At 51.1% G+C, this 22334-nt stretch overlaps 1 protein-coding gene across 1 annotated transcript in view; it reads right to left on the bottom strand.

Annotated features, from left to right (window-relative positions):
* Positions 1-3813: 3813 nt before the first annotated feature.
* The window catches only part of TLL2 (tolloid like 2), a gene marked incomplete at both ends in the record, with an annotated part of 97931 nt that continues 79410 nt past the window's right edge, over positions 3814-22334 (bottom strand). The window contains 11 exons of the mRNA XM_084245007.1: positions 3814-3948; positions 5728-5978; positions 8155-8368; positions 11382-11509; positions 12136-12261; positions 12762-12942; positions 13511-13671; positions 14673-14798; positions 18806-19001; positions 19486-19631; positions 20854-20970. Coding sequence (XP_084101133.1) covers positions 3814-3948; positions 5728-5978; positions 8155-8368; positions 11382-11509; positions 12136-12261; positions 12762-12942; positions 13511-13671; positions 14673-14798; positions 18806-19001; positions 19486-19631; positions 20854-20970 — 1781 coding nt within the window. The remainder of the gene's footprint in view (positions 3949-5727; positions 5979-8154; positions 8369-11381; positions 11510-12135; positions 12262-12761; positions 12943-13510; positions 13672-14672; positions 14799-18805; positions 19002-19485; positions 19632-20853; positions 20971-22334) is intronic.

Genomic DNA, 22334 nt, shown 5'->3' with positions numbered 1-22334 from the left:
TTAAAGGGGTTGGCACTAAAACCAATCTGAGTATTCTAAAAACATGGTCCCACATTACTTTTTCCTGATAGAGCCCACAAACCCCTAAGAATCCCCAAACCTCATCTAGTCAACCTAAAGCAGTGCCTTGATTAGACAGAGACTCTTCCTGGTGTCGGGAATGACTGTCCATCAGGTTCCCCACAGGAAATGAGTCCTGGACTCCATTTGCTACATTGCAGGAGCTCAATTATCCCATTTAGGGATGATTTACAAGGTTCCTCTTGGGGGACAGGTTCCTCTTAGAGTGTCCATGTGTCATCTTCCCAAGTCCTGAAGGGGCGAGTGGAAGGAGGGTCCCCCAGAGTCCAGAGAAAGAGAGGGCAGGCACCTCTGGGAGCCCTCCGCAGGCCCACAGACAGGTGGAGAAGAGGAGGGGGCTGTGAGGGGCACCTCACCTGGCTGCGACCATCTCTACAAGCTGCAATCAGACGTTCAGCCTATTTGGGGCCAAGTGAGGCGACCACTTGGGAAGCCATCGTTAGCGTTGCTCATGGCTTTGGGGTGCCGTAGGGAGCTCTGTTCTGAGCCAGGCACACACACTCACTAGAGCAGAATGCTGTAGAGAAGGTCCCCTTTTTTTCTCCCCCCCCCACCCCCAGTTCTTGTGGTATTGGAGAAGAGTATCACCCAGGAGACCAATCGTATCTGGACTAGTAATACAAACCCAGACACACGGATGAATCCACATTCTTTAATGAAACAATCCTAGACAAGGACTTAGGTTAACTCCTCTGCACTTTCTCTTTGAAGCTGACCATGAAATGTAAAATTACACAAAATAAAAAATACAATATGTTTATAGATAACACTCTACACAGTTTTTCTCTTTTTAAAAGAAACCTTTTAGGCATTTGGGAAATTTTTCAGAAGTTCGGGCTATGATGGAAATTTTAAAACATCTGCTGAAACCAAGGGAACACTTGTTCACAAACTCAACAGTAGACACACCATGCATTATTTAAGACTTATTGGATGGGCCACATTGATGGCAAATCCCAGGTGAATTTGGTGGATAACAAGATTTTACCCATGAGTTAAACAGGCCATGCATTCCATGAGTAATATGAGAAATTCCACAGGCTAAAACAGATAGTTCTGGAAATTTAAGTTCTGGATAGTTCTGGATCCCTGTTCTGGGATCCAGCTTCTAGTTTCTGCTAGGACAGATTACACTGGATTGGACCAGGTTGAAGACCCAGGCCTCAAATATTTTGTGAGGTCGTCAAGATAATGCTAGAACCTGAGCTGGTATTGGAGCGCTGTGACACCCCCAAGGCTGGGCACCCAATAAAGAATAAAGAGCAAGCCTGGAGCAATGTCCCCTGGCTCCTTCATCTGATCCAGGATGTGGGCAAGAAGGTCACTCTGGCTTTTGAAGGGGCAAGGAAAGGGCCTGGGTCTTTCTGCTGCTCATAGCCAGCCAGCCATGCGGTCCCTTGCAGAGCTGCCTGGAGTGCCAGTTCCAGGGGGTACAACGAGCTTCAGGGGAACAGGCTGGCCAGCCCAGCTGAATCAGTGCTTGTTGTTGCATGAATACGTCACTCACAGAAGGCCTAAATGAGGGTTTTCACAAGAGGCCCATTGTTTCACATTGGCCACGGGTTGATAATTGTTGGAGTTGTGTGTTTGGAAAATACTCGTACTAAAGATAAAATAAGTACCATTGTTTCATGAGGGCGGCAAATGCTAAGGCAGAGCTGACTCTGTCTCTGACTCCCTCTCAGTTTTCCAGGGAATTCGTTCATCTTGCTCAGCCTCCTGAAGGTTGGAGCTACAGAATGTTCACAGCCTTGCAAAGAGAGACTTCATTGCCACCCGAGGCATCCTGATTTTAGTCTCAACTTGGACAGATGAGACAAAATGTAACCCCAGAAAATACAAACCAACCAACAAAAAGAACCCCAAAAAATGCAATCTACCTTAACGGGCCTGTAAGATCTGCACCGCCAGACAGGCTGTTTCATTGATGGAATCAAAGATCCCCTGGGCTAGGGTCTGAATATATCACAATATGATTATGCAGGTTGAACCTCCTTCCCGGTCCAGGAAAGACCGAGAAAGCTTGGTGAAAGGAGACTCAAGGACTGGAGGGCTGGTCAGGAGGCCTGCCCGGTAAAGCTACAGTCAGCAGCTCGGCATTCGTCACACTGCGTTGATTAAGGCTCTGACAGCTGATCCTTTACATACATACATATATACAGACATATATTATTATTAATAATACTTTGACTTTTTTCTGTTTTAAGGAAAAAATATCCCCATGCATTTCTACTTTTCTTTGTATTTTTCTTTTCATTTTTTTAAATCCCAACAATCATTTTAAATTAGACATAGTCCTCTGGGGGTATATTCTGATTTTTAAAAAATATAACCTTTTCTCTTTTTGCAAATACTTTGCTCAAAATGATGTTGATTCATCCCAAAGGAATTCTGGTACTTGGGAGATTCTGGGCGCTCATTGTGATGTCCCATGTTCAATAACAGCCAAACAGGACTTACGATTATGTAAACATTATTTTAAAATTATTCCAACATAAATACTCTTTTAAAGCTAACATACCACAGCTTTTAGCTCATAATGCCCATAGATGCCTTAATGAAATGCCATTCAAAACTACCTCACTGTTTAAAGTACAACTGGAGGTTCTAAAATCATGTAAACAACATCCTCTATACTTCTCAAGAACAAGTGCCAAATGTTGTGAATTCTGATTGCAAGTTGGTGATTGAATACTCGTTTGTCTGAGCGAAGTTACCGATGCACAAATTAATGGGATTGGTTTTGAATAACCGGGAGTTAGTCCTAGCTGGACTTGTTCCATGAGGTGATGAATCTTATATTCCTTGAAGTGAACCAGTCTTCAACAGCATCCACCCCACAGGGAACCTGAATGATCCCTCAGAAGATGTCTTTGCACGTCTTGCTGATGCAGTTTGCAGTGGTTGTCAAGGAGTCAAGGTTAACCACAGCAAGTGCCTCCAAACTGGAGGAAGAAATGTTCTTCTTAAGGCCATGGAATCCCAAACACAGGTGGGGCCATCTCAAGGTTAGCGAGGAAGGACTATCAGGAGGAAGCAGGATGCCTTCTTCTCGGGAAGCTGGGGGGGTTGCACCAGCCGCTGTCGTGCTGGACCTCACAGCAGATGCCTTTGCCCCCAGCGCAATGTGGGTGGGGGAGGCCAGAGGGGCGAGGAGCACTGGTGATGCATAGAAATACCTGAGAATGACTCACTCTCCTACTCACACTCCCTCTGAGCACCGCTGACTGGGATGCCTTTTTGTGTTCTGATGTCCACATTCTCAGGTTTCCTGGCAGAGAGAAAGCAAAAGTCCTCAGCCAACACTGTGCGCAACAAATCATTGATGGTTACACTTTTATTCTGTCAGTGTAGACCGAAGACAGCCCGATCTCCACGACATGCTCGCAGCACTGGGCACCTTTGGGAGCTAGTTCAGAAACAGAGAAATGACCGACCAAGGGTGGCTTCCTGCCCCATAGTAGCGAGGAACAAGAATGAGTATAAACCAGCAAGGCCTGAATGACCAGTGACTTCAAACCTTAATCTGTGAGTGTCCCCCGTGGATAATGTTGCTTCCAGAATCAAAGGAACATTTTCTCTCCTCCTTGTTGGCCAAACTTCAGCAAATACATACCTCCGAGTATTTAAAGTTTTGCTGGAGAAAAATACTGTACACTGTTTTAGGGCAGATTCACAAGGTGCAATTGTTTGAAAAACATTCTCAGCTCCTGTCTTTCAGGCCCAGCGGCCTTACTTCTTCATGTGCAGGGCGTCCTGGAACTTGGTGCTGGTGTATCGGGCGTGAAAGCCTTTCTTGTTGATGGTGTCGTCCGTGTGGAATCGAATCATCAGCGAATCCCCTGCAGAGTAGATTTCTTCCAACGGCTAAGGAAGGGAGGAAGGAAAAGCAGGGAGACTTTTTAGTCAGTTGGTTGTGGTTGAAGTTTAAAACAAGGAGGATGAGCCCGACCTCACACCCCACTGGCTGGCGGCATCCCTGCACCAGGGGCTCTGAAGGCATCGAGACAAACTCTTTTCCAAAGAGAAGCTTTGTGAGTCCTAGTCCACGGTGCTCCCGGGCGCCACATCTTCCAAGGCAACCCTAGACATGCGGCTCATATGCATCTGTATTTACCATGTGGCACCTGGGCCAGGCACTGCTGTAGGCACTCTGAGATAGTGTATCTCATACTCTCTTTCCAACAACTTAGCAAGGCAGGGGGTAGCTCCATTTTATGCTTGAGGAAGCTGAGACTTGGGTTCACGCAGGGAGGCAGGACCCAAACTCAGGTCTTGCTGGCTGTAAAGCATGTGCCAGAGCCACCCAGCTCTAGGGTCACCTTTGGGTGTCTCCCAGGAGGTGTAAAACAAAGACCACTTTTCAGGCCTATGTCCTATCCCAAGCACCAGAAGGGTGGGGGGTGAGTGGGCATTGGGGCTGAGAGTGCTGCCTGCAGATTCCATATATTTCAGTGCTCAGGACCCTGCTAGGTCTTTCTCGATGTGTGAGCCCCGCCATTTGAAGGACTTTACAGGGACGCCCCATTTTATCACAAATTCCCAGATATTGCCCTTTTTGCAAATGGAAGCTTTTTTGCACTCTGCATCGGGCAAGTCTTTGGCGCCATTTTCCAACAGCATGTGCTCACGTTTTGTTTCTGTCACATTTAATTAAGATATGTAGGTTGTTTTTAGACATAATGCTTTTGCACACTTAACAGATGACAGTAGAGTGGAGACAGACTTTTACCTGTACCGGGAAACCAAAACAGTGGTGTGACTGACTGTGTCACAGCAGGCCGGCACACAACCCGCACCTGAGCGGCGCCTGCATCTGTGTCAAAGGCACCCCTTGGTACATCAGGCCTTGTCATCCTTTCTTTGGGGTCAAGGGAAGGGAAGATGAAGGGAAATTAAGAGACTTAGAAATGCTGGCTTTAATTTGTTTAGCACATGAAGCACTCATGACTACAAAATGATTTCATGTAAGTCCAGCCAGTAGCAGAGAAACCTGAGTGGCCGCCCTGGAGTAGAGAATAGGAGGGGGTTGAGGGCTGGGTCGAGGTTGGGGGTGGGGTGAGGCAGCAGGGGGGCAGTCGCCATTGTGGTACAGCCCTACGGGGACCAGACACTGCACTGACATGTCCAGTCACGTTCACTGAGCACGAGCCAGATGTCAGCACCTGCACCAGGTACTGGGGAAAGAGTGAACAAAACAAGTCTTCCCTGTGACAATGAGACAGACAATGATGGCCTTGAGCATAGCTGCTGTGCTTATAGTAAAAGTGATTTGTCATCCTCATAGGCATTTAGTTTTGCTTGGGAGGGGAACTGAAAATATGGAATCCATAAAAGTATGATTAAACAATCTTAAAACCCTGAGGCCAAATAAAAACAGGTGGTGAGAGAGAGAATCCTTTGCAAAATAGGAGGAAAGACCTAGGAGCGATGCTCTGACATAGTTGACCTCAGTACCAGGCCTTCATGAACCCACCCCGGCTTCCTCCCCAGGCACCTCTGGGACTGCTCTCCGCATCTCCCTCTTTGCAGATCTAGCCTCCTGGCTGTTGCCCGTGACTGGCAGGGCAGCTGGGACTTAAGCCCAGATGGGCCTGTTTGCCCTGAATCACCATGCTTTGCCCAGCCCCATACCCCGTGACTCACCCCCGAGCCACAGAAGCGGCCAAGCCGGGGCGCCGTGCTGTCGTAGCCATCGAAGGCCTCCATGTAGTCGTAGCCACAGTCGGCCTCCTCCTCCACTTCAAAGGTCCGGAATATCAGCTCCACACCGTAGCCATCCTCCGCCACGATCACCCAGTCACAGCGGGCCTGGCTTGGGTAGTTGTTGTCCCCAAACTGGGCGTGGGAGTAGAGCTCTTTGGTCTGCACTTCAGCCTTCAGCCTGCCCCCACACTCTAGAGCAGAGAGAGAACCACAAGCTCCCTGGGTACAGAGAACCATGTGCACCCCCCCTACACCCCCCCCCCCCGTACCTTCCTGCCCCCCCCCCCCTCCCGGAGCTTCTTTCCTCACACCCTCCACATGGGCCACTTCCTCTACAGAGCCTGGTGCCCAGTCATAGCCACCAGGCAAGCACAGATTCCCACTTTACAGAGGAGTGAACAGAGGCCCAAGCTCCAAGTTTCGGGGTCCAAATTGGCTCCTACAAGCCAAGAGCCCCTGCTCCTGGGATGGGCCGCAGAGGGCCTTGAAGGCCCTTAGCACAGCAGCACCCCAGCGTTGGAGTCCGCAGCCCGCCCGCCCTACTGTCATTGGGAACAGTAGCCAACAGAGGGCGCCAAAAGCACATCAGAGCTACTGGTTAGTGCTCAAGCCTAAAAACCTCAGGAAAGACTTGATTTGCAACTCTTGACTACAGGTCAGTTTGGGGGGTTCACAGGTAAGGTACCCCATACTTTGGGCTTGTGTTATGTAGCCTTGGCTTCTGGGGTTTTGACTGGGTCCTATACATCGGCCTGGGTCCTCTACTCGCTAGTGTGGGTTGATAGAGAACACGACATAAATGGATAAACTAGACAGATCAGGCTTAGAAAGTCCCAGACATTCTGGAGGCAAATTCCTCCACAGCCCACCCTCAATGTGTTCCAGGCCCCACCACCTCCTGCTGGCCCAGAATTCTGGGGCATGCACTCCTCACCCCAGGGCAGTCTGACCGCCCATTCCTGGCCCCTGGAGCTCGGGCTGTCTGCTGAGTCTGTGCTGTTTGTGGAAATTTCACGTTTCTGAGCCATGAGTGGGGCAGAGCAGGACAGGATGTGTCCTCTCCCTCCTGCTCAGCCTTTCTCCCTTCTTCCCTACCTTCTCCAGGTCCTGGGATGCTGACCTCTGGGTCTACCTGGGTTGGCCCTTTACCCTCTGCAGTCTGGTTGGGTTCAACGAGGGGAGCACAGCGGATGAGAGGAGAGAAGGTCAGTCGCCACAGGCGGTGCTCTCTCTAGGTCACTGCCTGCCCCGGGCCTCTGGGGCCCAGAGGAACAGCTCCCACCTCTGGCCCCTGATCTTGAAGTTCCTCGCCCTGGGGTTGTTGCACTGTCCCTTAGGGTGTCCCCAGGCTGCCCACCCCATTTAAGGACACTTCCTTAATAAGTTCTCCCTAAATCCTTACCATATCTGGATATGCCCCAGTTTCTTGCCGGGACCCTGACCCTGGAGCACCTATGCTCTGTCTATAGGGATAGGCAGGCAAAATCACTAGTCAGTGGCTTTTAAACTTCCCCTGGGGGAGCTGGAACCTTTCCAGAACTTGAGCAGGTGGGGGGGGTTGATGGGGAGGGATGGGGTGTGTGTATATTCTGTAAGCAATGACTTCTGACCAGGCTAGGGTGAGCTGCACAGCCTCAGGAAGCGGGCCGTCATTTTGTTTAACTGAATACATATTTCTGGATCTGAAAAAAAAAAAATCTGTGGGGGCATCCTAGGATCCCAGGATCATGATATCAGACTCTGAATGGGCCACAGCAGCCGCCTCTTGGCCAAAGGGCCATAATCTAAGGCCAGACTCAGAGTCAGAGTTGCTCTGGGTGTTCTCATCCCAGTGGGTGGCATTTTAATAACTAAAGAGCAGAGCTGATTTCTACTGACATTCTTCTGTTTAACAAAGTAGATCCTAAACATACAGTTTCCTCCAAAGGACTGAGTAAAGCTATTTACATTTTAAGTGGAGCAATGATAATGGGGAACAGTAGCATTTTTTATTTTCTGGAACTGGTCCTTAGAGGGTAAAAGGGCTCTTCTCCACCACCAGCTCGAGCTCTTTGGATTTCCCAGAGTAGCAGAATTACCAATAAAATCTTAAAAGCGAGGAAAAGGGAAGGAAGGAGAGGGAGGAGAGAAGCGTGGCCCCAGCAGAGCTCTGCCCTCTCTAACTACTGTCCATTAGGGGCACTCAAACACCCCCAGCCCCCCACCCCCGCCTCCAGGAACCGCCCATGTTTTTAAAGAGACATTTTACACACACTCACCCCACCCCAAATGGTCAGAACAAAAGGCGCCCTTTCCCGCCGTCCTCAGCCCCAGTCTAGCGCCAGTGCGCCTGGGAACCAGTGGAAGCCCAAGGTCCGGGCTGCGTACCTGTGCTGTGCAGGGCCTGGAAGCCTTTCCTCTGCACGGACGCATCCGAATAAAACCTGAGGAACAGGCTGCTGCCTGAAGCCACCACGGGGTCCGGTTTCTTGCTGCCACAGAACCGGCCGAGGATGGGGGCCAGGCTATCAGGGCCATCGTACAGCTCCACGTGGTCGTAGGCGCACTCCTGGTGCTGCTCCACCTCAAACTCACTGAACGTCTGGGGAGGTGAGAGCAGAGAGTAAGGCCAGACTGCTGGGGTGGGGTCTCCTCCAGGGGCTGGGAGAGGAGGCAGCGCTGTGGGAAGTGCCTCTGTCCCCAGCTTGGGGGGGCAGAGACTGAAGGTGTGTGTGGTGGCCACAGTCTGGGCTGGACTCAGCCTCCTTTGGGCCCCTAACATGACCTAGGCGCATTCCATGAGCGATGGCTGCTGTGACCAGCTGCAGATGGGACAGCGGGGGTCAGTGTTTAACTGCTTGTTGGTGTTTGACAGCCAGTAAGCAGGGCTGCCAGTCTCCACTGTCCAAACTGTGCTCCTCCCATGCTACCACCGATCATAGAGCAGCAGTGGCCGAGTGCTCAGGCTGGGCCAGGAGTAGTTTCAAGAGCTCTACCAATATTCCCCTATTTAATCCTCACAAACCTGTGCTGGATCTGCTATCTTGATCCCCCTATTAAAGATGGGGAAACTGTATAGTGACAGCAACAGGGGTTCCCATGGACTTTTGGGGAACTGCAATTTTTTAAAACACCAGTTTCTTGTTTTTTTTTTTTAAAAGATTTATTTATTTATTTATACAAGCACTGGGTACAGTCAGAAGCGTGGGAGGGTGAGAGGATTCACCAGAGACAGAGCGGGGAGCAGAACAGGCAGACTGATGAAATACACTGCTGAGGAGAGCAGCGGGTGCGGCAGGAGAGGTCTGCTGTGCATGTGGGACCCTTGCAGGGGGCCGGGGATTGAACCAGTGCTGCAGAGGCTGCGGGCAGCTTTGCAGCCCAGCACTCAACCGCTGCGCCACCAGGGGAGGCCCAAAACACCAGTTTCTTAAACAGTATTCACTTCACATTAAGATAGTGCATAATCAATATATCCAGCAAGCACATCCCAAGGATGTTAAAAAAGAAATTCGTGCACATAGGTATGAACTGAAGATGAATCTGAGGTGTGGGTTAACTCCGCCACTGTGGTGGTTTGTTTTACTTCCTTAGCACTGTAAAGAACAGGAAAAGAGGTTCGAGCAGCTCCTAAAATCAAGGGAAGTACTGCTTTCAGGGCTGCAGGTGTGCAGTCCCAGCCCCAGGGGGGGCCATTCCCCAGCCAGCAGAGATTTATGTTGCCTTTGCAACCATTTTCCAGCAGATGGCATTCTTGGGGAACGACAGCCTTAGTGTAAGCACCCTTATTCCCCTCACCCAGATTCTAGGTGGTTTTGTCCGACACAGGAGTCACAAGCCAAAGTATTTCCCACACTGGCAGCCATGCACATTAGGTGCCTGCTATCGGCGCCCTGTGGTCAGGGATCCTGCCTCCTCTACCCTTCCATGCCCCAGGCCTGGTACAGAGACACCAGCAGTAGGAGTCCTTCACCCCATGTGTCCTCCACACAGCCCTCAACAGTGCACACCTTGCAGGTCCCTGAATGGATGGCCACGTCACATCACCTTAGCCACTTCTCCTCTGCTCCCATCCATTCTCCCTGCGTTATTGGTCCATAGTTCCGAGGCACCTCCGTGTGCCTTCAGAAGAGCTTATCCATGTCCAGAGTCACAAGGACCCATTTTCGAACTGTGCGTCTGGAACACAACTTCTCCACTTCTCCAGCTGGGGGGGGGGGGTCGGGCACACCCAGGATCTGGGAGTCGTGGGGCCTGAGAAACAAGACTTGTGCAAAATACTCCTTTCTCCTTTGAGATAACATGAGCGTGGTGTGCGGGCTGCCACCCCATGCATGGTCAGGACTTTAAAGACAGATGTGGAAGATATATTTTCTTTAACTCAAGAAAGAATGAACAGAAACATCTCAATCCACTGTGAACTGAAACAAATACAAGTTATAGAAGAATATAAATTAGGAGAGTCCATTTGGGAAGCTTGAGTTTAGAAGAATGTGGCTTTTCCCCTAAGCCTGTAGATACATGATGGGCTTGCAGAGGAAACTACTGGAAATGTCACAGAGACAGCGCCATAAAAAGGGGGAGGTACCATTTCCGCAGTCCCCACTTAAGGGCAGAACCAAGTGGCCAGGTGAAGCCGTATAACATGGAAGGCAGGTGGGCTCTGAAGAAGGGGAGGAAGAAAGAAGGGGATCCCTCTGGCTTCTGCAGCCTGACTTGCACCCAGTGCTTCTGGGAAGGAGACAAGGAGGGAGACATTACAAAGGGACCATGGGTGAGAGACATGTGGCTGAGGGCCCCGTGGGGAGGCTGACGGTGGCAGCTATTATCTTGATTTGCTCTTTGATTTTGCTCCTTGAGCCCCAGGTTTCTGGGGACCTGCTTCAGAACCCCTTTTCTATGGTTCCCCGCCAGAGGGCGCCTTAGGCTAGTGGCAAGTTTTCTGGCCTCGGCAGCCCTGCTTCAAGCCAACGCTGTTTGGCTGGGCATTGACCCCGGAAAGCATGGGTAATTTGGGGTGTTTTATTAGAAAACTACTGTTCTTCTCTTCTTCCTCTCTGGACACTAATTCTTTTTTTTTTTAAGATTTATTTATTTTTACAAGAACTGGGGTACTGGTCAGAGGCGCGGGAGGGTGAGAGAATTCACCAGAGACAGAGCGGGGTCTGCACATGAATTCTATTAAAGTTCTTCCACACCAAGAGTCTGATTTGCCTTTGTGCTCACGGATAGCCAGATCCCTTCCGAGCATGCAGGTCTGGGGTCTTGGGGTACCCTTCGGCAGCATGCTAACAGAAAGACTCACAAGAAAATGTTCCCTTCTAGAGTGGGCATTAGGGATCTGCGAAGTCTTGATTTCCTCTTTCTCTCTGTGCTGATGACATGTCTTACCTTGAGACTGTATTGTTTCGTGAAACAGCTGAATCCCAAACAGCACCACAGATGAGGCCCTCACTGGAGAACAGGCGCACCCTACGCCTTGCTCATCCGCCACCCTGGCCCGAGGGCTTTACGTGCCTCCACATAACCCTCACGGTGGCCAGGGGGCTTCATGAGCATCCCAGCTTCTGGATGTGGAAAGGGAGCACTGTCCACGCACCAGGGAAGGGACTCACCAGTTTCACTCTGTGGCCCGCAGTTGAAGAGATGTTCCAGGTGCACTCCCTCCAGCTGGGGTACTTGTCAGGCCAGTTGGGGCTTGCCAGGGTCCCCTCTGAGTTGCTGATCTTGTGCACACAGCCAGCTGGGGGTGGGCGCAAACATGCAGAGATGTCATCTACCCGTGAGCAGCTCCAGAGGCTTTCCAGAAGAGTCCTCCCCTCCCTCTTATTTGTCACACACCGTCATTAGCAAATGTGGAGGCAAAGGTCACCCTGAACCAAGTGTGGCCAGGCTCGGCGGTTTGCCGATTTACTTGCTTTCCCTGCCTTCCTGGCGATGGCTGGGGGCCAGATGGCCTTTCTTATTATTCACATCATGCTCATCACTGGAAGCTACTGGCTAAGACCACAGGCCCTGGGGTCACATGGCCTTCAGTTCCGGTCCTGGTCCCAAACCCTATGTAGATGTTGTGGGACTCCAGGCCCTTTTATAAGCTTGGTGTCCTTCTTTATAAAAAGGGTCTCAGTCTTGTAGGGGAGATAGGTGGGTCAAATGAGGTTATGCCTGTAAAAGGCTTAGCAAGTGCTAACAAAGTTCTTCATCATCACCATGCCTTCTAGGAACTTTCCCCCACTCCACCCCCACCTTACCCTTCTTTCTAGGTACATCTGTTCATTTTCCTGGAGGCTGCACATGTTGCCCTTGCATACACACGCACACACTCCAGGTGGGCAGTCAAACCAGCCCCCAGCCTCCGTCCAGCCTCACCCTCTTTGCAGTCGTGTCCATTCTCGTGGGGCCGGTAGCCATTCCTGCACCTGCACAGGTAGCTCCCAAACGTGTTGACACACTCATGCTGGCACCCACCGTTGTCCTTGGCACACTCGTCCTTGTCTGGGGAGACCAACGGACTCTCCTAAGAGGAGCAGCCAACTTGTGAATGTCCCTCACCGGAACCCATTCAGAAGTCGCCTCCACCAGGAAGCCTCCCTGATTGCCCAGGCTTAGATTATCCTCTAACTAGGGGGGCAGAAGGGGCCTCTGATTTGTTGGATATTACTTGGCCCTGGTGCATACTGAATTCTGCATGCTTCTAAGGCAGTTTAATGAATATATCTGTTCTTCATTCCTGCTAGAGGATAAGTTAATAATAATAATGACAATATTAGTAATAATAATAAAAATAACTACCAAGTATCATTTATTTATTCTAGAGGGGGCACAACTCCAAACACTTTCTATACATTACAACTAAGTTAATTCTCACACAACCTTAGCAGGAAGGTGCCTGTAGTGCCATTCTACAGATTTGGAAATGGAGCAGTGGTGCTCCAGAGGGTGGAAGCCCATGAGTCACGTGGTCCTCCATGTGACCTGGCTCCAAACCCACATACCTGAGAAGAAGTGGGCCCGGAAGCCACGTTTGGAGACCGTGTTGTCAGACTTGAACTCCACACGCATGTTGCTGCCCTGGGAGGTGATGACCTCTGGCGTCTCGGAGCCGCAGAACTTGCCATGCAGCCTGGCATCAGGCGAGAGGCCACTGCGCACCTCCACGAAGTCATATTTACAGACCTGCAAGGGAGCGCGTGGGGAGCCAGGAGGCCCCGACATCCCACCCCACTCCCTGGCCTTGGCAAGACCCTCTTCCAGACAGCTGCACCCTGCCAGATGGCCAGATGAGCTCAGCCTGGCCCTGCAGGAGGATCCCCTCTTCTCGTACTGGGATCCCTCTGGCCCAAGGTGCAACCGTGGGCTTCACCTGACTCTGTCTAGGCCTCAGCTTACTTGGTCATCCCATGACCACTGCTCAGGGAGGGACCAGGCCCCAGCTGAACCTCACCCCCTTACTCCCCTCAGCTGGCCACTGACCCAATTCCTACCCAAGAAGGACACACCTGACCCCCTCCCACCCCCATGACCTGCCGCCTCTGCTTTCACCCTGATTCTCCTTGGCTTTAGCTACAAGAGGGCCCTCACTCCACTAGCAGAGGACGTGCCACTGAAATGACACGAAACACTCCAGGTTCTGCCATGAATCTGTGACTCGGGGAAGCCACCTTCCTGCCCGCTGGGCCCCTCGCTGTCCAGTTCCGAGCCACAGCCCAGCACATCCCCAATCCACTGGAGTGCAGAAACATACGTCATTGCCTTCCAGTTCAAACACTTCAAACTGAAGGGAGATCCGGTACTGAGCGGGGGCCACCACCTGCCAGACACAGTTTTTGTTAGTAGGGTACTCCTTCGGCCACCCAGGGCTGGTGATGGTCCCGTTCAGCTTGGTAATGAAACCGCCACAGGCCACTGCACGGCGAGACAGAAGCAAGATTCATTTGGTTTTAGTTCCAAGTGACTGCGATTCTCCCCACCCCCAAGCAGCAATAAACCCTGCTGTTCTTTAATTAAAAAAAGAAAAGTTAAGGCAATCTGAACTGATTAATTCAGTGTCCTTTCTTCTAGTTTGTTTCAACGGAGGGTTTGCAGGGATGAAGTTGGCGGAAAGTCTTTACTGCTTTTAAAAATGTCATTGAGGGCCTCCCTGGTCGTGCAGGGGTTAAAGACAGTGCTATCCAGCTGTTGCTGGACACTGCAGTGCCAGTTCAATCCCCGGCTGGCCAGGGAGCAACCCACACAGTGCAGCAGACCTCTCCTGCCTCCCCCGCTGCTCCCCTCAGCAGTGTATTTCAGTGGATCTGTCCGTCCTGCTCCCCACTCTTGTCTCTGGTGAATCCTCTCATCCCCTGCCCCCGCACTTCTGGTTTACACCCCAGTTCTTGTATGCATAAATAAATAAATCCTTAAAAAATAAAAAAATAAAAATGACATTGATTCATGTGTGCTTCCCTGTCCCCCGGGGGCCTGGCTGGGGAGTCCACGTGACTTGGATCAAAGGGGAATCAGAAATGTTTGTACCAAGCTATGTCATGTACCTGGCTTACGTAACAGGCAGATCCCGGCAGGTGGGCAAGGAAAAGGGAACACCAGTGAGGTAGGAAAGGAATGAACGACATGAGCTATTAGTGGAATCACGCCAGAGGACTCATAGTTCTTCTTTGCAGTTACTTTCTACCTTAATCATGTGAACTTTACACTTTCACCGAAGAAAACAAACCACGGCTCACCCAGTGGCCATTTCTAGCAGGCGCCTGTCATTGGGCGGGGCCTCTCACGTTACTGACATTGCTTAGTTCCTTGGGGAAGCTGGAGGGCCTTCCACCACGCCTGCCCTTGGAACCCCACTGCCGCCAGCTGCCCTGTCTCTGCCCGCTGGCCCTTGCTTCCAGCCCGGTGGTTCCAGCACCCACCTTCGCATGTCTTCTTGTTGGGGGCCAGCTCGTAGCCGGGGTCGCACGCGCACCTGTAGCTCCCTAGCGTGTTCACACAGCGCTGCTCACAGCCGCCCTGGTCCGGCCAGGAGCACTCATCCACCTCTGTGGGGGGAAAGGACTATGGTTAAATCACAACAAAGCTGTCTGGTCTGTTCTCTACCTCAGTCTCCATCCCGGGGCCCCCAGCAAGTGACCTCTAAGAACATGAGTGGACACTGCTGACCACCTCCTGAGGAGTCCCATGTCCAGGAGCCCCAACCTGAGAGCGGCAGCAGCTACGGACAGCGGTGGGCTCTCAACAACACACAGGGATGACTCCTCAGCCCAAAGTGGGGCTCCCGGAGAGGAGTCAAGTCCGGGTCATTCCAGGCAGCCCTGGCAGCTCCTGGCATTCAAATCTGGCATCAATACTCCACAATGGCCCATTGCCCTGGGACAGTGGCATGTGGACATCAAAGTGGATTCTCATATTTCAAGTGGGGAGTGCAGGACCCTGCCCATCCTGGGGCGCTCCTGACACCTCCTAAAGGAAGCAGACACTGACTGCCTCCCGGCCAGCGGGCTCCAGGAGGGACTGCCATCTGGCACCAAGAAGGGGGGATGCAGAGGCCAACTGGCACCCTGGTTGGCGCCTCGAGCCAGCTGGGCCCTGGCAGAGCCCCCCGCCAACTGGCACTCTGGTGAGAGCTTGCCTGGCCTGGTGTGAGTCTTCTGCTTGGCCTTTATAGTGTCTCTCTCTGGAGAGGTTCTGACACACGCACAGGGCACTGTGTTCACAGGACAGCCTCCGATGGCCTCTCTGGACATAGGCTAGGCTGGGGCAGTGGGCTGTGCCCAGGCTCCAGGCTAGCACTGGTGGGTAATATGGAGGCCACCATGGTTGCCGGACCCTTGACATGTAACTAGACTAAAGGGAGCTGAGCTGTGAGTCTAAAACACACTTGCAAGATGTAGTACAGGAAAAAACAAAACAAACATAAGACATCTCAGTAACACTTTTAAATGATGGTATTTTTGATCTGTTGGGTTAATATATTATTAATCACCAATTTCACCTGCATTTTTTTTGGTAGGGTGGCTGCTAGAAAGTGTGAAATGATGCATGTGCCTCATACTTGTGCTGTGCCTCCAAGTTCTGTTGACCAGGGCTGCTCTTGACTGTGGCTCTCACCTCATCACCTGCAGGGGAATCCTGACGGGTAGGCAAAGCAGGGACTAGGATGCTCAACCGCAAGTGGGCAATCCAAGCCCCACTCACCCATCCATCCATCCATCCATCCATCCATCCATCCATCCATCCACCCATCCATCCATTTGCACACAGTAAGTGTCCAGGTACTGGGAATGTAATGGAGAACAAAGCAGATATGATCCAGCTTCAGAAAGAAAAACTGCTCTACCTCAGAGCGGAGCGTGAATAGAAATGCAGGCAGGGCCAGAGCCCGGGTACCACACTGAGGGTCTTTCTCCTGTACCCCCATGAGATCAAGAAGGCACAAAGGTGTCAGGTGCAGAATCAAATCACACTCGTGAGTGAAAAATCCAAGCTCTCTCACTGCGCTGGTGGCCGTCAGGATTCTATAGTGAAGGAGAGCGGACCGTGGAGTTTTCCAGCTCCATGGCCTGCCTTAGTTCTGCCACCTCAGAATTTCTGTCTCCTCAGTTTTAAAATGGGGGTAATAATAATGCCTGCCAACCGGTGCTCTGAGGACAGCGGAAGTAACTCATGCAGCGTTGGCAGAAAGATGTCCTTTCCTTCCCCTTCAATGACGTCCCAAGGAGGTTTCAACAGTCTGACTCCTCTTGTGAGATTAAGGATCAGGGCTGGTGTGCTGTATGTGTCTCCTTTTCTAAACGTGGTTCTCTGCAGTCTTCCTTGACATAAAAAAGATGTCAAGCTGGGCCCCAATTACAGCTTCACAGGCATCTAAACAGATGCTTGTATATTGAAATGCCCTTGGGGTAGAGGCTGGGCATCTTTCTCCGAGGCCCACACTTCCACGGACAAGGCCCCAGTCCCTTTGCCGAGGTCCTCCCTCACCACCTGGAGCCCTCGGAACAAGGATTGTTTCCCTCTGTGTGCCGGCCCCTAGCGCAGCCCACACCTCACTTGGTAACTGCTGGGTGGATGAGGGAGAAGATGGAGTCTTCCAGCCAGCAAATGGAGCTGGTTATCATGGTTACTTAAAACAGCCAAGGCTCTCTGCTCAGCCCCTTACCAGCCAGTTTACCAGCTGAGAGAGAAACACTGCTTCCTGTTGCCTTCACTGGCATCTCCAGTAGGGTTGCCACAAAGTAATGATGATGATGATGACTATGCAGGAGATTCAATTAAATAGTAATTTCAGATGCACAACCAATCATAATAGTTGGGACATACACCAGAGGTGATTTTTTTATCTGAAATTCAAATTTAACCAGGCATCCTCTTTTTTAATTTGCTAAATGCAGGAACACTAATCTGCAGCTTTAGCTGGTCCTCTCAAGAACACTGGTTTGGGGGAAACCAGCAATGGGGGGGGGGCAGTGCCCCCTGCTGGTTACCAATTAACTCACTGGAAAGGCGCCAACACCTGACTGACCTACCTGGGGTGGAAGTTGATGGAAGAGAAGGACAGGGGAATTAGGATAAACAGAACTAGAATAAAGCCTCATAATAATTCTTGGCATGGTAAGCAAAACAAGGCCAAACCAAAGCTGTCCTGTTCCTGGTCCTGCCACTGGTAAATCTGTTACCTGATAAGGCAACAAGGACTTTGCTCATTGATTTTATTAAATAAATAGTCTCCTGGCATAGCTGGTGGACTCATTATAGTCACAAAGGCCCTTATAGCTGAAGGGGAAGGAGAGGCTGGCTAAGATAAGGAGCCTTGACAAGGGACACCAAGGTCAGCCTTGTAGCCGGAGGGCAGTCAGGTGTCACTGAGGCTGGAGATGGAAGGACACCAGGAGCCAAGCAAGGCAGGGCCTCCTCTGGAAGCCGGAACAAGGTCAGGAAGCCTGAGCTCCAGGACTACAAGATAACACATTTGTGTTGTTTTAAGCAGGGCAGAGAGTGGGCTCTTCTGACACTTGTCCATAAGGAACTTGGGGGAAGTGTTGGGGAGGGGGCAGACAGAGAGGCTGGGAGTAAGGAGGGGGAGGGACCTGGGTTCAGATTGGCTCAGCCAGGAGTCCTGGGAGAGGAGGGAAGGAAGAGACGAGCCTTTGCCTGGGCATGAGAGCTGCCACTCTTCAAGGGATCTCAGCCAGAGATTGGGTATCTGTATGCAGGCGGCTGCTGGTGTGCTACTGGGTATCTGATCACAATGCACCTGCTTCCCTCTCAGGGCCAACTGAGGGGACTCCAGGGCCTTGCGCTCAGAGAAGGAAGATGAGCCCATTTAAAAGAACTCTGGGGCGTCTGCTGGCTGGAGCCAGGAATGCTGGTCTTCCCATCCCCCTGAGTGTGACTTTACCAGGACCCGCAAAGAACAGGTCCCTAAGGCAGCAAGGGGCTTATTTCCTGACCCAACTCTCCTCCCCACTCCTTCCTACTCGAGCGTACACTGTAGGCTGAGGGCTGATGGTCAGGAGCTGAAGCTTTGGTTTGCCTCTCGGGCCATCGTAGCAATCTTTTAGAATGAATTTGTGCTTGGGGAGTATACTCTGGATTCTTGATCTGCAACTATGTGAGTGACCCAGGCAGCCCTTCTCAGCCCTGAGCAAATGCAACCCAATCCCAGTTCAAAGAGTTATTAGGAAATTAAAGGTTATAGTGTAAATCAGGTACTTGCACAGCAACTGGCACATTAATGATAGCAACTACAAAATATTTGTTGTTATCAATGCTCAACTTCCCTAAGGTTCATGAAATTGGCTTGTAAACATACTAAGTGTAATTTCAAGTGCAGGGACAGAATGTTCTGTCTTGTACAAGCCCAGGACTTGTCCCAAGTCCATGGGGAAGTCCACTGTGTGCCCTGTGCGCATCTTTAAAATGGGCACCTACCTCCTCCCTCCGGACAGCCATTTGGGCATTAAGATTCTATACAGACTTTGTGATTTTTAAGCCAGGGGGCAATACCTCTCCCTGTGACTAGAAATGTAGACAAACTGCTAATTCATACCCTTGAAAAAATTGGCCGCAAAGCCTGCTTTATTGATAGAGCCATCGGACACAAACTTCATCCACATCCTGTGGGAGCTTGACTTCACGTCCTCCGGTTTCTCATAGCCACAAAAGTGGCCAATCAGGGTGCTCTCCTCTGTGGGGCCATCTCGGATTTCCAGGTAGTCATATGCACAGCTGTCGTGCCTTTCAATCTGAGTGGAGAAACACAGGCAACGTGGAAGAGACAGGATGGTCTGGCCTCAAAGATTCTGATTTAATAAGGGAACCCAATTATCAACTCTCAAAGATCTAAACAAGAAGCCAAAGGACCCAAGTGTGTCCTGGGCTTCTCCAAGCTCTCTCCCACTTGAACCCATTGTGCAGAGACTAAGAGATGATGAACAGGGAAGAATGATTCTATGAAACTTCCTGGGACTCCATCCTAGGTGCTTGCTTGGATTAACCCTCCACCGTCCCTCACAGCCACCAGAAAGGAGACTGATATGATCTCAAAGCTGCAAAGGCTTTAATACCAGAAACCCAGGTACCACATAGACCACAGACCATGGGTGTGAGATGGTCTCAGAGGTTCCTGTTTTCAATCCCAACATGGACACTCATCTTTATCAAGCAGAGAGTGTCTAACAACACTTGACATTTATTCTATCCTTGGGAAGACATCTGAGCAGTACTTACCTCAAAAGCTTGGAAGGTCAGGCCCACGTGAAACCCCTCTGAAACTGTAATCCTCCAAACACATTCCTTGGAAGGTCTGTAGTCATCGGGGTAGTTGGGAGATTGGATCTGGCCAGCATCTTTGTTAATGTCTCCCCCACAGGTGGCTTAAGAAGGAGAGCCAGAAGGAGGGGGCCCTGATCAGACGTTAGCAAGGAAGGTGGGTGGCCACTTATTGCCACTAGGTGGCTCCTCTAGGCAACATTTTCATTTCCGTCCAACCAAGACCACCTCCGGCAAGGGCACAATTTCATTTGTCTGGAATTCTGATATTTTTTTCTTATAGAGAAGATAACCATGCAGAGCAGTGACTCTCTGCCTTGGCTGTGCACCAAGATTACCTGGGGGATTTTTTGAGCTATGAAAGCCAGGGCTACATCCTCACAGGTTCTGATTCAAGTGGTGGGGTGTGCCAAGTGGGTTACGGCCAGCGTTCCCCAGGGGATTCCAAAGTAAAATCTGCTCATGCAGAGGACATGCACACACAACTTAGTTTATAAAAACAAAACTTTGGGGCCTCCTCTGGTGGCGCAGCGGTTGAGCACTGGGCTGCGAAGCTGCCCGCAGCCTCTGCAGCTCCGGTTCGATCCCCAGCCACCGGCGAGGGTCCCACATGGGGCACAGAACTCTCCTGCTGCGCCCGCTGCTCCCCTCAGCAGTGTATTTCATCGGTTTGCCTGTTCTGTTCCCCGCTCTGGCTCTGGTGAATCCTCTCACCCTCCGTGCTTCTGACTGTACCCAGTGCTCATATAAATAAATAAGTAAATCTTTAAAAAAACAAAACAAAAAAAAAAAAACTTTGGTCTCTCCAAAATTTTGGAAGTGTCGGCATAAGGTAGGTAGCCAGGGGAACCCAAGGAGTGGGAAAAACTGGAAGCTGAACTGCCCTGGTGGTAGCTATCTAGAACCCAGACCTACTGTGTGCAGGAGGGGTCAAGTCCACAGTCATGGACACTTCCAACAAATGTGGCATGAAATTCCCTGCCGATGCCCAGATGAAGCAGAAGCCCAGTGAGGTTAGATTCTTTACTCAGGCCACAGAGCTATTCAGAAGCCCCTTTCATTTCCACAGGGTTCTCCACTCCCGCACAGCCCCCCATGTGGAAGAAGCGGGCTCCCCAGCTGGCGTGGAGGATTCTTGTTCTGAAGTGAGCACAACTCACCTCGCCAATCCCACATGTGGAGAAGGGGACAGTGGCCCCTCGGCTCACCCCTTTCCCTCCCAGCATTGCAGCTGCCAGGCGTGTCTGGGTGGGAGAGGGACGGCAGGCTGACAGGGACATGGGCACATCAGGAGTGCCCAGCGGGCTTCTCTCCTCATGAACAAACCTTCATAGACAGCAAAGAAGCCCTTGCCTAGGATGTTGCTGCTGCTTCGGAACTCCACCCAGAGCCGGCTGTCTGTGGAGACGAGGGGCTCCGGGACTTTATCACCACAAAACCGACCTGGGAAGTGGAAAAGAAGGGTCAGAGACTCGCGGCAGACAGGGACAAAGCAGCGTTTCTGCCACTGTGGCTGCAAGTGAGCACGGCGGCCACTCAGAGTCGCACATCCTGGGTGCCTCCTGCAGCCTTCCGGAGAACTGCAGGCGCTGACCAAAGTCTCCAGAGCAGAGCCCGGCACCCCAGCACGGGGCTTGTTGAGGTGCTGAAGGGGTGGCAGATGACAGTCAGTCCCATCCCGGGGGAGACAGCACAAATCGGCTGACACGCAGTTCCCGCTATGTAAATGCAAGGGGCTCATCGTTGCTAGGGAACTTTTATTACTGAAAAATAGAAACAAAGGTGCATTTCTCAGATCCTTGGTATGTGATCTGAAACCTGGTTCCCCCAGAGGAAAAAGGGGAAGGCATGCTTCCTTAGGTGATCCTTGGCCATATGATTTCTAATGCCACATAAAGAGGGGCGCCAGGCAAGGACAGGGGGTCAAAGGGGCATGGGGTGAGTCTTACCCATCAGATGACAACACAGACAGGTCAAGGTCTACTTGGATGGGAAGTTATGGTTCAACCAAGCAGCAGCCATGTGAGTCACTCCGAAAATGCCTTAGCTTTGGGGGATGTGGGGACTGTAGATAGGTTTTCTTTTGGGGGTGATGAAGATGCTATAAAATTGATTATGGTGATGGTCGCACAACCTGTGAGCATCCTAACAGTCACTGGCTTGTGTACTTTCAAGGGTGAGCTGGATGGTATGTGAATTATATCTCAGTGTATTTTTGAAAAGTCCATTTAGCAGGTCTTTAGTGGGGATGCTCTCATTGCCAGCACCATGTTAGACACTAGATCAGCCCCTTGAAGTTGCAACTCTGCTACACCTTTCTGAGATATGGGGAAGTGAGGCTGGGCCAGGAATAAATGCCACCCTGGGCACTTCCTAATGGCTGGCTATGGTGTTCCTTCTTTGGGGACCACAGCAGTAAAGGCTGCTAATCTCCTCTGCTTCCTTCCGACGGTGGCCACCTGCAGCCTTTTGGATTTGGTGAGTTTACTATGGAGTGAGATAAGTTGAAATTGTTGCCAAGAACTTGGCAAGGAAAAAATCCATCAGATTTTCAGCCTATAAATTTTCAGTAATGGTTCCTCTGGCAAGGCCAATTAGTGTCAATTAGTTCTTGGAAAACAACACTTAAGCAAGGGGACGTATTGCTTACCAGGAAGCACAGGGTTTCAAGTCTGAAATGTCTCCTTCTAAAACCCCAGCTGTCACAGCCATGGGAGGGGGTGGGGCAGGCAGTTTCCAAAACAAAGAGGGACATGCACCGCATTGCTGCCCAAGAACTCAACTGGAGGACATGAGCCAGAGACACC

Source organism: Talpa europaea (assembly GCF_964194135.1).
Source record: "Talpa europaea genome assembly, chromosome: 10".
In the NCBI taxonomy this organism is placed as follows: domain Eukaryota; kingdom Metazoa; phylum Chordata; class Mammalia; order Eulipotyphla; family Talpidae; genus Talpa; species Talpa europaea.
The sequence above is the reverse complement of the archived record's forward strand: the minus strand, read 5'-3'. Positions and strand labels throughout refer to the sequence as shown.